General features: G+C 35.2%; 2 protein-coding genes and 1 long non-coding RNA gene across 4 annotated transcripts; 1 reads left to right on the forward strand and 2 right to left on the reverse strand.

The window, feature by feature from the left end:
• Window positions 1–817: 817 nt before the first annotated feature.
• Window positions 818–6801, forward strand: LOC143903552 (sulfotransferase 1C4-like). Of its 2 annotated transcripts, none has more exons than XM_077417236.1 (6): window positions 818–1115; window positions 2334–2433; window positions 2539–2701; window positions 3758–3878; window positions 3977–4071; window positions 5259–6801. In XM_077417236.1, exons 1-6 carry the CDS (start codon window positions 908–910, stop codon window positions 5535–5537), a joined length of 966 nt encoding a protein of 321 aa, XP_077273362.1. In that variant the 5' UTR covers window positions 818–907; the 3' UTR covers window positions 5538–6801. The 2 variants fall into 2 exon arrangements, with proteins under 2 accessions (XP_077273362.1, XP_077273363.1); XM_077417237.1 differs by having other exon boundaries at window positions 5304–6801.
• A 3588-nt stretch (window positions 6802–10389) lies between these two features.
• On the reverse strand, window positions 10390–12929 carry LOC143903551 (uncharacterized). The gene is made up of 2 exons (XM_077417235.1): window positions 12341–12929; window positions 10390–12235 (listed from the first exon to the last, which is right to left on the reverse strand). Exons 1-2 carry the CDS (start codon window positions 12378–12380, stop codon window positions 10908–10910), a joined length of 1368 nt encoding a protein of 455 aa, XP_077273361.1. The 5' UTR covers window positions 12381–12929; the 3' UTR covers window positions 10390–10907.
• LOC143903560 (uncharacterized) lies at window positions 12502–15298 on the reverse strand. The gene is made up of 2 exons (XR_013258747.1): window positions 13893–15298; window positions 12502–12959 (listed from the first exon to the last, which is right to left on the reverse strand). It is a non-coding gene; the product is annotated as an uncharacterized LOC143903560 (long non-coding RNA).
• Between the last annotated feature and the right edge of the window lie 637 nt (window positions 15299–15935).

Below are 15935 nucleotides of genomic sequence, written 5' to 3' on the forward strand. Positions count from 1 at the left end.
TAATTTTTAATTAAAAGGAAGTGGAATTTTATTAAGTATATGTGTAAGAGGATGAGATGGTCAAGGCAGTTGTGTAGGCGTATTTTAGTATAAGAAATAGAATTTAATATACAAGATATATGTGTTACATGTCACGTGCATATAATAACTAAAATGTCAAATTTTGTCACGTCTTTTCCGACGGATCAAAAGAAGAGGGTAAGCAGAGAAGCATGGAAGGTCTCGATCTCGAGCGGATCCCTCGCATCTGAAATTTACACACGAATCAATAGTTGGGCGCCAGACATGTAAACTTATTATACTTTTTTCTCTATGAATCGCTAATTCTTTATTTAAGAAATTCAAAATAATTAACTTTAAAACTTGACGTGTTGGAGCAATTAGACAGCGGGGACTGTTTTTTGTGATCAAAAATATAAGAAACACTCATTCTGATTAAAGTTACTTAAAAACATTTTTTCTTATTGTTGGCCTGTGTAATTAATCTAATTAGCAAAAAGAAAGTGCAACATGAAATAAAAGAGAGATCTTATAGTTAAATTCTTATGCTTCTAAGCTGGTATTCATAGTCGGTTCTTATATCTAAGATCGTCTTAAGTTCAATCTTAAGATGTCATTTTAACCAATCACAGAGCCGTATTAACAACTTAAGACATTACTTAAGACGATCTTGAAATAGGACCGACTAATGAATACTGGCCTTTTTTATATGAATCGCGTGCCCGTGTTGATCATTAACGAACAGTCGGTAAGTCTGTCTACTACAGTGACTTACAAAGCGAATTAAAGCACCTTACTAGCTGTCGCTGTATACTTCGCAAAAGCTTCGCTTCTTGTTAGTGTGGTACCGGCCGCGAAGACACTCGAAAGACATTTCAACCAACGAAGAGGAGGCTTTTAACGAAACATGTCATTCAACGATCTGAAAGTGGAATGCGTCAAAAATGAGCTGGCGGCTGATTTATCAAAATGCTACCCGTTTTTTAAACGCGGTTTCGTTAAAATATGTGAGAAGAAATGGTTTTTGCCGTATAAATATGTCGAGGAGGGCGACAACATATATAATTTTGAAATTCGTCCGGATGATACATGGGTCATTACATATCCTAGATCAGGTAAATCGTTTTCAAAGTTTAGATCTTGAAACTTGTACTTGGAAGTAGGTATAATAAATTTAAAAGAGCGATTCTAGATCACAAATTGTGATAAAACATTGTTATAAGTAATATATTTTATTATCGAAGTATACGATGGAATGTAGAAGTCAGAGAACTGTTCTCTTATCAAACAATGTATACATGACCTTGCTTTTTCTGTAGAAGAAAGAACCTGAATGTATACACAATAATATAGATACAACGCGCGCGCGCGCGCGCACGCACGCGCGCACGCACGCACACACACACACACACACACACACACACACACACACACACACACACACACACACACACACACACACACACACACACACACACACACACACAAAATATATAAAATCATAAAACTCATAATAAAAATGTTATGGGTAATAATAATTGAAATAATCTTTTTATATTATCTGAAACATTATGTACAGCTTTACAAATTGTCCGTTATAACACCAAATATCGCTTGCTGTATGATAAATTGTGCACAACATTAAATTGTACCTTTAATCGAAACTTTTCCAAGGCTGCGTTCCAAAACCACACTCTTAGGGCAAAGAGCGTGCCCTGTCTTTGTTCAACTTTCTGTAAGTAACAAAGAGAACGACGCTCGAGCGTTAAGAGCGTGGTTCTGGAACGCAGCCCAAAACTATCATCCCACATATAACATCATTTTATTCCACATAATCTCCTTCCTTTTACCATACATTTCACATATAATTTTACTTCAAAAGTAAATAAATTCTAGAATATTGTTCTAACTTTTCTTTTAGTTTAGAAGCAAGTTTAGGATCAAATTTAGAAGCAAGTTTTGAAAAATTTTCTTAAGCAAGAAGATTGAAAGAATTTAAATAGAAATTTATCATAAAAAGGATACTTTATTTAACAATAAATTTATTTTCGCCAATTCCTATTACCTCAAATTATTTAAAAATATAATGGTTTAAATAACATCGTAACTTCGAAAATTGCATAAAGCAGTCGATATTTTAAAAAGCCTCTTTGTTAATGAAACCTGAGTCAATGTTGTCCAAACACAAAAATTTTGAAAAAAATAAAAAAATTGTGAATAATGAAATTCTTAAATAAAAGTGATCCAGATCCAGGTCAGGTGTGGAATAAAAAATTTTTCAATTTTTTGCTATTGTCAAATATTAATTAAATTTTACGTGCTGTGTTGACTAGGTACGACGATGACCCAGGAAATTGTATGGTTGGTGGCGAACGACATGAATTTCGACGAGGCACATCGAAGATATTTAGTAGAAAGATTTCCTTTTGTCGAGTACAGTATAATATACATACACTTATATGCATATATACATATAGTATATACTCGTATATATTTTTCACAATGACTGCAGAAGTAAAGAAAAATTATTTTTTTTAGGGTGGGAGCTTTGTTCGACGACTATATCGCGAAAGACGTTCCTGGTAGGATTAATACGGAAAGAAATAGCGTCGAATTCGTGAAAAGTCAGCCCTCGCCGCGTTTCATTAAGAGCCACATGCCTCTCGAACTGTTGCCGACAGTCGTAAATAGTACTTGCAAGGTGTGTTTGCAATTGAATATTTCATTAGTTGAATGCTTATTTATAATATATAGACGGTATATATTTTTAAAAGGAGAATATAGATATAATAAACGCTGAGAAGAAAATTGAAAGGCGTAAACATTGCCGCTTCGAGATTTTTATTTTAAGGTAGGCGTCTCGCTACGTGCTAGTCATGTGACTGTTTGTAGGTTTTCACGTTCAGAAATATATTTCAGGCAATTTTTGCTAAGGAAAAAATAATTTTATAAATTATGGTGTAAAATTTCATACGTGACAAAGTATGTTACTTTTTCTAAATTAGGTGATTTTTCTCATTTGACTCCGTTTTGATCAGCTGATCATGCGAGTCGTCGAGAAAGGAGAAAGGTTACAAGTGAGGTTACATCTCCTTTTCGATTGAATTTTGACAAAGGGTTTCAAAACGCATGACAGGGGTGTCAATCACTATCCAATTCGGCTAAAAAAGACGAGCCCCATAACCTGCAACTACAGTGATTAGCCAGCGGCGTTGCCAAGTCTTCCCAACTTCACCTCGACCAAAAAATGTCTGCTCGATTATCGCATTTTCACTAAAATAAACTAAAAAATTAGCAGCGAAATCTCCGGTAAACTATATATTTTATGGTTGCATCGGATTCTTCGAAATCTAATGTACAGAAAGCAATGTTTTTTCTCACTTCATCTAATTGAAAAATGCGAAAATATGTGATTGAAACCGTGATAGAGCCTTCTTTTTCGTGCCGTCTGTATGAAGTAATGCAAAATTTGTGATTTTCGAGATCGATTTTCTAGAGTAAATAATTGGTAAGAAGCCACAGAAAAAATCGACTGCAAAGCTGATCATATAATTTGATATAAAATCCAAAATCGAAAACTTTATCTAATACATGTCCTGACGAGACGACTACCTTAAATTTGTCGAAGCATTTGTCATTTATGTATACTTGAGTTAATTGTTCTTTATCTTATTTCATACGTCGAAGGGTCGAAGGGATACATTAGAATATGAAAATTTGCAGTTTGCAGTCAACCGTTGATCATTTTTGTTCTTAGATTATCTACGTTGCAAGAAATCCAAGAGACGTGGTTGTCTCGTGGTATAAATTCCAGAAATCTTTGAAACAGTATGAGGGATCCTTTGAACAGTTCTGTAATAATTTCATGAATGACCACAGTAAGCTTTACGAAATGTTGATTAGTTTCTTCAGCTTAATTTATTATCTCAGAATCTCAGTTATTATTTTGAAAATCTATACTCTCCGACAATTTCAGCGCTATGGAGTCCTTATTGGAAACACGTGAAGGAAGCGTGGATGATAAGACACAGAGCAAATATGATGTTTCTCTTCTACGAGGATCTGATAAACGTGAGATAAAAGAAAATTCTACTTTAGTGCGTTGTTTCATATAAAATATAAAGAAGTTTTTTTAATTATTACATGTGTTAATTTGTTTTCTAAAAAACAATAGGAGGAATTTAAATATTTTTAATTTTTTATAATTTTTGAGATTTTAAGTATTAGAAATATGAGTAAAATTCTACTTAAATTCTATTTAAAATACATAAGTAAAATTAAACTTAAATCTTCTATATAATACTTGATCATATTATTTGGATTTAAGGAGGCTCTTATATCCGGCTGCTCTAATCAATGTAGCAACTGAAAAATTATCATTAATAATTGGTTATAAAATTATCGGAAAATTAAATAAAAAAATAAATAATAATTTTTACATAGTGTAAGAGTAAGTTATATGTTCTATTAGTGCAAATATTAAAATTTATACAATAAGTCAGTTGACTACGTCAGTGCTAAAGAGCAAAATAATAACATGCGCGTGTTACAACGTCGTCTGCAGCAGTCTGCAGCTAAGTGAGCTAAGTGAGGTGTAGCCGTGTAGCGTTGTAGCGATTGATGCGATGAAGAGATGGAGCTAAAAGAAAGATATAACGTGAGAATGCTGAGAGGGAAAATGAAAGGAAAATTCTCGAAAATAAAGGTTGTCAATGCGCGAGAGAATAATTATGCCGCTACCATACAGCGCAGAGAAAAAACATGTGCAAGTGAGTTTAGAAACTTCGCGCGATTTTGACACTCGGAAGATCATTCGCCTAACCTGTCGTACGTCATATTAAAACTACAATATTTTTTATAACTCATCGTCAACACCAAGTTTTCTTCTTATCATTAGAAAGATTATTATTTTAACTACAATTCCTTAGTTTTTTGTTTACCTGGTTCGCAAACTTGCCAAGAAAATACATCGCTTCCGGTAAAAATTTTAGTGTTTACCATATGCCCTGTGTTAAAAATGCGAATTTCAATACTGATATTTTTAAAATTTTTATCGTCAACCTATGCTAAAGTTTTGGGCATCGGTTCGTTGTGGTTCACTTTACAACATAATTTAATTTCATAAAGATCTGTCGTTTTATGATCGAGGTAAGAGCCTCCTTAACAATAAAAATACAGAAGATAATTAAAAATATTACATACATCTAATTTAAAGATATTACTGTTCTATACGTAACGTTTTTATCTATTTTGCACAGGATTTATCTGGAAACATAAAAAAAATTGCTGCATTCTTTGATAAGCATTACAGTGACGAGAAGATCATCAAGTTAGTGGATTATATAAGAATAGAGAATTTCCGCAAGAATCCGATGGTGAATCAGCCGACTTCTGACATCGTGATGCCACCAGAAATGTTTATTCGGCAAGGAAGGACGGGTGGTTGGAAAGAAGTGTTTACACCGGAAATCGAGGAGAGATTTAGCAAATGGATCATGGATAATTTAAAAGATACGAATTTGGCTTTTCCAAGTTAAATTCGTAGCGATAGAAGCAATTGTTGTTGCAGTTTAAAATTTTTTTTCAAGTGTGTTTTAAATAGACCAGACTAGTATTAAAAGTTTTTCAACAAAAGAATTGTAAAGCTCACTTTCACATCTTTAATGGTCGAAACATGCACGCACACAATTCGCACAAAATATAAACTATATTATATTATAATATCATATATTTATAATTATAGCGTAAAAATTATATATATTCTAGGACAATAAATTTTCAAAAATTATAACTGCTTCCCGCGAATACCGTTAACAATAAGATGTTTAGTTTATATTTTTGAAATATCATTAATACTTATTAATTTTTATGGAGCTTATTAAAATTTCTGCCATGAGAATAACCGCGAACAGAAAAGTTAATAGATAAATTAGTTTTATAAGTTTTGTTATTTTTTAAACCACCGTGATCTACGTTTTAAAACGGTATCTTTTCGATTATTATATTTAATTTATTATTATTTAATATGATTAATATATAATATAATTTAACTAGATAGATGTTAGGTGCTTTTCGCAATTGTTCAATACCATTTTTGATTATATGTATACTGTACAAATTGATAACCAATATAGTTCAATATTTTATTTATGAGTTTTATGGGGTTTATGAAATCGCAAGAAGTTATCACATTATCACCACATTGAGTAAACGATAACGATAAGTTCAATAATTTTATCAAAAAAAGATCTGTACATTGAATGTGGTACGCCGACTAGTATTTATAATCATTTACAATTATTTATAATTATTTATAATTATTTATAATTATTTTCATAATTAAAAGCTAAATATGTAATTTTATTAATTATTACTTTAAATATTCTTCGATGAGCAGGCTTTATATAACGCCCATTTTTCATTTTGTTTTATAATCTCGATACAACTCACTTATTCTAGATATTTTAATTGTTAGGTACACTGAGTAATTATTAATTAGAGCAATTAAATAATTGTATCGACGTTATAATCAGTTATTAAAGCAGATTTTGCGCACCATTTATTCTTTTATTGAAACAATATGGACAGATATTGTTTCATGATAATTACTGATAATTACTTTATAAATTATGTTATAATGCGATTACATCTCACATCGCGATTTCAAAATCTTATCGACTTACATTTAATTTGCTTACAATTTTGAGAGACATTAAATTGTGTATTGTAATTGTAATTGTAATTGTAATTGCAATTCTAATTACGTCTTTTTAAGAAATAAAATTTACATTGTCCACTTGGAAAAGTATATATCTTGTAAATTAATATTTTATCTTTATTATTTTTGATATCACAAATTGGAACTTTTGCATTACATTGCACTTATGTCCTTTGGATTAATGAGCAACTTTATCACTTCATCTTTTCTCTTTTTCTCTCCAACGTGAAAAGAAATTCTCAAATGGGAATACAAAGATAAGTAACACTTCGATTTATTTAAAAGTGCTTGAGATAATACATACACGTAACTGGCGAAATTTAAAAATATTTCATGCATTTTTCAAAAAATACATATATCACTTAGGTAGAGTTAGACAACGCAACTATGTAACACAATAATTTTATTAAGAAGAATTAAAAATACTACCACTTGAATTAGATTTACGACATACATTGCGCGTGTACTTGTCACCTTTTTTACTTTTTTTGAAAAAGGTATTATAATTTACGGTGCAATATTGATACTGCAGTTTTTAATAGTGATCCTTACGTATAGTGTCGCCAATATCTCTCCAATTTGCGATATCAAATACCATCACTACAAACTTTAATTTCTTGTTTTAAGTAAAAACTATTAATTAATTTAGAAATGTTTGTTGATTAAATAATTATTAATAAGTGTTTATATAAAATGTCAATTTTATTAAGTACTCTAACTAATGTCAGTTTTATTAAATATATATTTAATCTAAATTATTGTGCTTCTTCGTTCTGCATTACATTCTGTGTATTAGATCTTTTTCTTTATACTATTAACTTTTTAATCAACATAAAATATATTTTAATTTACAAATAAGGTTCTTATTTGATATAAAGTATTTGGGTTTTAGATTACCATAAAATGAAATTATAATACAGTATAAACTCGAAATTATCAATTATTTTAATTAACAATTTAACAAAAGTAGATACAATGGTAATTATATATAGTTTGATTTTAAAGAAAACATTGTTGACCTCGACAACTTTGAAAAGTAATATTGATGGAACGTAACTATGTTCGCCATGCTCGTTCCTTGAAATCATGTTTTAAATACCGTGCTATATTTTCAAAGCGAAACACATAGATGATTTTATTTTTAATATAACTTTCCTTATATATTAAATCTATGTTGGGAATAAGTGTAATTCTACGTAGCAATTAATTTTGGTAAATGTATATCTCATTACAACAAGTTCTTAATTTTAGAAATATCACGATTCTACTACCTTGGAAGATTGAGAACTGAAACTAACGACATTTGAATTTATATAATAGTAGCATAGCGTAACAACAGATAAGATCATAGGGAAATTACATACACAGAATTATAAAGACTTATGTATAAAAAAATAGAGTAAAATAGACTCATAAAGTAATAAAAAATGAGTACTCAACGAATAACTAGATATAATAGATGTACGTATACCTATCAATGTCAAAATTACTGTATTAATGAAAGACAGCTCTCGATAACGTATATAATAAAACTTCAGCAATTATATGAGATCAACTGAAATAATTGGAAACAAGGCATTTTGACGTTAAACTTATGATACAAATAAATGATGATTAAAATTGATGAAGATGACGAGGGTCTCTATAGTCTCTACAAGAAAATCGATTTTTATACGACAAAATAACGTATGTGATATGACTTTATTTCTTAAAATTGTTTTTTTAGAACTAATTAAAAAATTTATATGCCATTGTATTACAATCCATTAATTCCACTCAAAATTTTAAAAATGATTCAGCATTCTGATTCTCAATTTCCATTAGAGAGAAGAACATCCGTTTATTCTTATATTACTGATAAGATAATGACGTCAATATAATCCACTATTCCGCGTTTCGATCATGTGCCTGAAATAAATCGTTTTGGATGTTCACCAGCAATAAACAATAATAAATGGTCATATTATTGCAATGTAACGAGATACAATTATACAATAATTTGCTCACCAAGTTATACTACTACTGTCTGGGTTATCAGGGTGATAAATGTCTATGTGTCTCTTTAAATAATAGTACACATTTGCCGTTGGTACAGTTAAAAGTTTAGAGCAAAGTGAGCACTTTATGGTCTTGAATTCCATAAAATGTTTCCAGACAGACGACTCCGAACATCCTGATTGTTCCATTTTCTCGAGATTACAGACTAAAAAATTTATTTTTGTAATATAGAAATAGTGTCTCGCGCCAAGTATATGTATAATGCACGCGCAGAGCGAGACCGCCTCGCGTGTATCTTTATAGGGTGCTTCCGAAAAGGCGCTCGGGGTTAGGTTAGGTTTTGGTATAGTGTATAGTGCATGTAACATATGCTATACCAAAATATAACCCCGAGCGCTTCTTCGAAAACACCCATGTTGCGAGTTGCGAGTACCCGAGATTTTGATATCTTCAACGAGAAATAAATAATTAATTATTATTGCTTTTAATGACTTACTTTGTATATTACACTTATGTACTAATTCTGTTTAATTAATTATATCCTCTCTAGTCAAAGGTGGCAATGATATCTCTAGGAGTCTCGTGAGTCGAAAGGCTCAAAACAATTTCCTCGACTCGAGTCGAGGCGCCACCCCGAACCTTCCCCTCGGCCGAGCTACCGTCTGGGCGGAGGACGCGACAAATGTCACGTCACAAAAGTTAATTATTTCTATATTACGCTAATTTATGCCTTTTATGTTATTATAATGTAACATCTCTGAAATATATTTATTTATGATATATTTATAAAAAATCATTCTCCTTTACGTTAAAAATCAGATATATAATTATACTTTTTATTCTATTTGTGTAATAAAATGTGTGTACAAATCAGAGTTTGTATGTCTTAAATTTCGAATATAAACTCAAGTGAACTATAACGGTTTTAATTTTGCTTTTATATAAAAGACGATAGGTGTTTACGTTTCTTCTACATATGATGAATGATATGATGTACCCAGTTTCGACATTCCGCTATCTTCGATCTTTTAAATTTCTAACACACACATAACGTCGGTTCGTATTACGGAAAAGATATCTACATAAGTTTAATTTTCTCCGTAGTACGATACATTTCTCGATAAGTCGCATGTATATCTTTTACAATCACAATTGTTAAGAAATTATTTCCTAGTTATTTATAGGAAATAGTGCTATATTCAATAACATTATGTATTTATTATTATTGTATTTGAGTATTATTATGTATTTATTGTTGAAATTAACAAGTCTAATATAGTAAATATGTAATATTTAGAAAAAAAATAAATATCCAACAACTAAATAATTTAAGGTCTTTAATAGATTAACCACGAAATTAATTGACTAGTGAAAGATAGTTGTTATTGTCAAATATAAATTGTCATGTAAATAAATATCAATAACGTAGTGTCGAACGTTTCGAATTGTAAAGTCATCTTCAGTGCACAGACAAAGAACAAACAATAATTGAAAACGTGTAAATATGAACAAATAAATTTGGGATTTATATGGCCACGTTACAATTTCTTGCCGATATGGTAAAAACAATTTTGAACATCTAGAATTATTACTAGTAAATCTATTTGTTATTAGTTTATATAGAAAGTTTTGAACAGGTCTTTTTCGTCATTATACAGACTGGTGGTAAAAGATATTTCTAAGATGTATGTGTTTATTGTATTTCCCCTCAGGGTTTACAAGGCGTTTTTAAACGAGGAACGTACCCAAACCTCTTACAAACGTTCCCCTTTATTCATTTCCTGGCCTTTTGCGACCTCACAATAACTCTTTTTCCCTTCCCTTATCCCTCTCCTCTTCCTTCCCGACTTCGTTCGTCTCCCTCCACCTCTTCCTGTCTCATCTCTTCCTTCCTGTCTGTCTCCTGCCCTGTGGTCTGTTGGTCCTCTTCCCCGCTCCTGTGGAGTTTCTCCTCCGTCTCTCTCGTGCTCTCCTCCACCTCCTACCTCCTCTCACTCCTGCTCTCCTCCTCTCCTCCACTCTCTCTCCTATTCTAATTTCCCCTCCCTCTCTCTCTCTCTTATCCTCGCCTCCACCTATCTGTCCTCCGCTATCTTTACCCTTCGCCTCTTTCTTGCTTTCCTTCTATCCTCTAGCACCCTCCCCTTCTCCTCCTCCTCCCGTTCCTAGCCCTCAACGTTACCCCTCCCCTTTATACCTCCTCCCATTTTCCCTCCTCCTCCTTCCATTCTATCTCCCTTCCATCCACCCACCGTCTCCTGTTTTCCACCCTCGCTCTTCTTCCCTTGTCCCTCTCTTCCTTCGCCTTCTCCAACATCCTCCACCTTGTCCTCCTCTCTTCCATCGACAGGTCCTCGTCCACCCCAATCCCCCACCTCTGCCTAACCTCTCCAAATCTTCCCAGCAACTCTGCCCTCTCCTTCTCATTCTCCATCTCCACTATCAAAACCTCTCTCCCTCCTTCCCCTTTCCTTTCCCAGACCCTTCTAATCTTTGGCTCTTTCCCCAGTACCTTCTCTGCTATCCGTACCATCATGCCCCTCCTTTCTTCCGCGTCCCTTCCATCCAACCCTCTCCATACTACATTCTTCTTTCTTCTTTCCTTTTGCTCTCTCTCTTCCTCCAGCCTCTTTACTCTCTCCTTTAGTCTCCTCGCCTTCTCTTCCTCTTCCTTCCTCCTTCTCTCCATCTCCTCCCTCGGCCCTTCTCCTTTCTCCCTACCTTTCCTCTTCTCCAGATCCTCGCTTCTCCGCTTCTCCAATCTCCAGCCTTCCCCCTGACCAAGCATCCTCTCCCTCTCCTTCCTTTCCTCTTTTTCCTCTCTTTCTTTCCTTTCCCTTTTTCTCCTCACTTCCTCCTCCCTGTCTTCTACCGCCCTCCGCGCTCTATTCCTCTCTTCTGTTCCCTCCTCCTCCCTACTCTTCTCCTCCGGTCCTCCCTTGCCCTCCTTGGCCGTCCTTTCTTCTCTGTAGCCTCTGTCTTCCTTCTCCCTGCTCGCTCTCCCTTCTGTTTCCTTTTTATTCTCATCCTTCCTTCTCCCCCCTTTTTCCTCCCCCTGTGTATGTCCTCTTGCCGCGTACCTGTTCTCCTCCTCCTTTCTCCTATCTTCCTCGCTGGCCACCTCCTCCCACCAGTCTCTTCCCCACCCCTTCTCGCTCCAACCTCCCTCGCTGCCTTCCGTTCCATCCTCCTCCGTCATCTCCTTTCTTGCCACTCCCCTGTTACTCCTCTTCATCCTCGCTGGTTCCTTTTCCCTCCCTCTCCACCCGTTGCTCTCATCTGTCTCTCTTTCCTCCTCCTCATCCTGCTCCTCGCTTTCCTCGCACCGCCAGCGCCCCTCCTCCAGCCTCTCCAACCTCACTCCAATCTTCTTTAATTTCTTCCTGATGCCTTTTCCTTCCCGTCTTATTTCTTCCCTGATTTCCTGGCCTATCTTCCTGACTTCTTTCCTGATCTCCTCCACCCACTCTGTCTCCTCCGACCTTTGCCCCATCCCTGCCATCGTCTCTTTTCCTATCCCTGTATAAACAAGCCGTATGTATGTTATTTATTGCACCTCTCTTCTCCCTCTATCTCCGTCCGTCTCCGCCTCTCCCTCGCCTCTCTCGTTCCTCCTCTACTTACAGTCCTCCTTCCGCTCCTCCACGGTTTTTCTCCTTCGCATCTCCCTTACACCTTTTCTTTTCACCTTCCGTATACTTTCCTCCTTTACACTTCACCTCTGCCAGTGCGTCCAACTTTTCTCGGTTCCCTACCTCTTCTCTCAGTCGTGCCATCCCTTTTCAGCTGCTATCCAGCGCCGCCGTCTCACTTTCTTCCATTTGCTGCGCCCTCTATCCTCTCCGCTTTCTCCACACAACCTCTCGCCCATTGCTGTCCCGCGCTGCCGCATCTATTATCCTCCTCCTCCGCGCTCATCACCCTCGGTGCGCCTGCGCGAGCGCCGCGTTGCTCTCGCGTCAGTTCTGTTGCCCCCGCGCCCCCGCTCGTCTCCCCCCTCTCGCTCCATCAGTCTCTTTCCTAACCTCCATATTACTCCGCCTTTTTCATCCTCCGTTTCTCTCCTCCTGCTTCGATTTTCCCGTCTCCTTCACTTCCTCATCTTCCTCTCTGCCCTCTCCATCCAATCCACCTCCTCCGTCCTCTCTCTCTCCTTTCTCTCTCCTCTCGCACCACGTTCTCTGCTCCTCTCTCCTTGGGCCGTCCACCACGTCCAAGTCCGTTACACCATCTCCTATTGATTCTGTTAGTAATATAAACAAAATCGGATACTACAATCGCCAGAAGATCAGGAGGAATTACAGGAGTTTTATGAAAGTGCGTCCACGTTAGACGTTCATCGTGCCTATAAGTCTCCCGTACAGGCATGTTTGACAAAACTGTGTGTTTTGTAAAATAAATTATAGAAATTTCAAAGATCGACTCGAAAACTGGTTCGTCCCAACATGGAAATATTTCTCGAGCTCCATTCATTCCCAGCAACCATCTATCACATTTAAACGATATGCCTTAGATAATATGAGCGCTTAATTATTGTCGGTTTAATAATTTGACGCATTATAAACCATATATATATAAGTGCGATTTATTCCAAGTAATTGAATAATAAAACTTTAACACGTATCATTACTATATTTATATTACTGAATTATATATATTATTATATTTTTATCACAATTGTGTAATAATATTAATTAATACAAAATACAATGCAAAACAATAGCCATATATATTAAAGAGAGCAATTATTTCTGATTGGTATATTAATATAGGGTAAGAGCGAATGTATTTCGAAACAGAACCATATCGGAACACTTTGATATTACGTGACGGCTAACATGAGAAAAATTAAAGTGTTCCGAAATAGGTACTGTTCCGAAATATGTTCGCTTACCCTACAGTTGTATCTAGATAAAACAATGTTTATCTTTCATTATAATATGTGCGTTTAAGTATTATATCTCATTAAATTTTACAAAATAAGTAGTTTTAAACTTCTTCCATATGCTCATGGCCATCAGAAATGATAAAAAATAATGACAAATATATATATATATATATATACCTATATTTATTTATTTATTTATTTATAAACAATAACTGTTCTAATATTTTGTAAAACATGTTCTTAGACACTTCTTTAACTTATTGTTAGTATATGTTGAAATTTACTTACGCAATTCTTTCTCCTTCTTCATCTGCATAAGTAGTTGTAAACAATTCAGCTTCCTCATCATTCAGTATTGTTTTAAAATCTATTTGCCATATGTATTGCCCTTCTGATAACTCGTTAGCAAAATATACGTCCATAGAATCACTTTTGTGTACAAAGCCCGTTGGTGTATAGAACTCTAGAGGATATACTTTTATCAGAGTGAGAGATTCTAGTTCTTCTATTTGTTGTCTTCTCTTGTGAAAATGTATACTTTTCGTTGGGCGATCAAGTCTGATACGAATAGAGCATGTACCAACATAGTAATCATTCTCAATTGTACTAAGATCTGACTGGACTGTATAGTGCTCAAGTATTATGTGACGTGGCAAAATTGAGTCGTAACGTCCAAATCAGAGTTTTGACAAGTGGATAAGATGCCTAATAATGTTAAAATGCGCACAATAAAAGTCGACATTATGACAATTTTTATTTCATGTACCTGTAAAGACGTACGTTACATACGTGACCTATTCTTGATGATTTTTGAAAAATAATATTGGACTGTTTGCCATAGGACGAGCGTGGCCTAGTAGACAGCGCACTGGTCTATTGAGCCAAAGGTCCTCTGGGTTCGATTCCCTGTAAAGCTAGAAAATTTTATTCGCTCGTTCTCCTCTCGGAAGGCAATGGCAATAAACCACCGAGAGTATGTCTTGCCACGAGAACTTCTCTTAAAAATTGTCGTTCGAAATTGGCGTTAAACTGTAGGTTCCATATACAATGGGTATAATAATCCACGTGCACAACACATGTATATGAATAAGAGAAGTCACCACGCTCGGACACGAGTAATAGGACTGAGGAGGAGGAGGATGTTTGCCATGCTAGTTCTTACAAATCATATTTTAAGAACTGTTATATTTTCTAAACGAAACATATAAATGTATTCTATTTCTACTAACTCACCCTATTTATTGAAATTATGCTAGAATTAGATCCAATTCTTCGTAGCTATTGATTTTGGTGTATCCCGCGATGTATCTTGTCACAAGAAGTTCTTAATTCTAGAAATACGATTCTACTGCCTTCGGAGATCATCGAGAACTGAAGGTTATTATAACGGATATTTGTATTATAATAAGTACATATAGCATAGCGTGTAACAACAACTGGTAAGGTCATTACAACGTCTATTGTTTATTAAGTGGTCGCGAAACGAAATAATATACGCAAAATTTTCTTAATTATAAAAGTTGATCAAAAATAGGAATAAAGTGAACTAACAAAGTAGTTAAAAATGAGTATTTGTTTAAGATTGCTTAAACGTTCATATCGACACCGGAGTCGAAATAATAAATTAGAATTTCAGCACAGCAATTGCGAGCACCGAGACTCGAGCGTTATCGCCGTGACTTTCGGCGTGACGACCGAATGAGTAAACAGCGGAAACAAAGCATTGCCGAGCGAATGATCTTTGCGCGTGTTCGCTTTGTTTCCTCTGTTTATAATTGTCGATCACGGATCTCTCGGGGACTTCTCTCGGTGAAGCGTGCCATGTATTCGAAAGGTCTCGAATTTGCGAGAAGCCCCTGAGAGCTTAAAGAGACACGCGCTCTTGGCAACGGGGCCAGTCGCTCTTTATTGCTAATCGAGTTGCCGCTGTCAATCGTTCGAGTTGCTCGCTCCTTTTCGCTTGCGCTTAATAGTTAGAGTTGCTTGCTCTGTCGCTAGCTTGCTTCGGCATTCGCTTGCGCTTCTCGCGACACGATCTCTACCATTCTTATATTCGCGATTCTGCATTTTGTAAATATTGTAAATAGAAAATAAACTGTGCTTGTGTGTGTTCGTCAACTCTGCTCTCTGACTGTCTCTTCGTATCCGCGATTCGTGTCCTCGCTCGCGTGCGCGGTCCGCTTTCGAACAGTATTCGACGACTATGTATCTACCAGTATCAAAACTATTATCAATAAAAGCGGCAGCTCTCGATGACACAGTCAAGCAATTATATTTAAGAGATCAACTGAAACAGTTGAAAAAAAATGCGTTTTAAGTTTTAACGATAAC

The sequence above is a fragment of the Temnothorax americanus genome, unplaced genomic scaffold (assembly GCF_048541705.1).
Source record: "Temnothorax americanus isolate GAGA-0224 unplaced genomic scaffold, ASM4854170v1 Scaffold48, whole genome shotgun sequence".
Taxonomy (NCBI): Eukaryota; Metazoa; Arthropoda; class Insecta; order Hymenoptera; family Formicidae; genus Temnothorax; species Temnothorax americanus.

Excerpts from the sequence above, each read along its gene's own strand:
- LOC143903552 (XM_077417236.1), top strand. The coding sequence starts at position 908 with ATGTCATTCAACGATCTGAAAGTGGAATGCGTCAAAAATGAGCTGGCG. Across the intron at positions 3,879-3,976 it reads TAATTTCATGAATGACCACA|CGCTATGGAGTCCTTATTGG; the intron begins GTAAGCTTTACG and ends CGACAATTTCAG. Across the intron at positions 4,072-5,258 it reads TCTACGAGGATCTGATAAAC|GATTTATCTGGAAACATAAA; the intron begins GTGAGATAAAAG and ends TATTTTGCACAG.
- LOC143903551 (XM_077417235.1), bottom strand. The coding sequence starts at position 12,380 with ATGCGAAGGAGAAAAACCGTGGAGGAGCGGAAGGAGGACT. Across the intron at positions 12,236-12,340 it reads GGAGGAGCGGAAGGAGGACT|GGATAGGAAAAGAGACGATG; the intron begins GTAAGTAGAGGA and ends TTGTTTATACAG.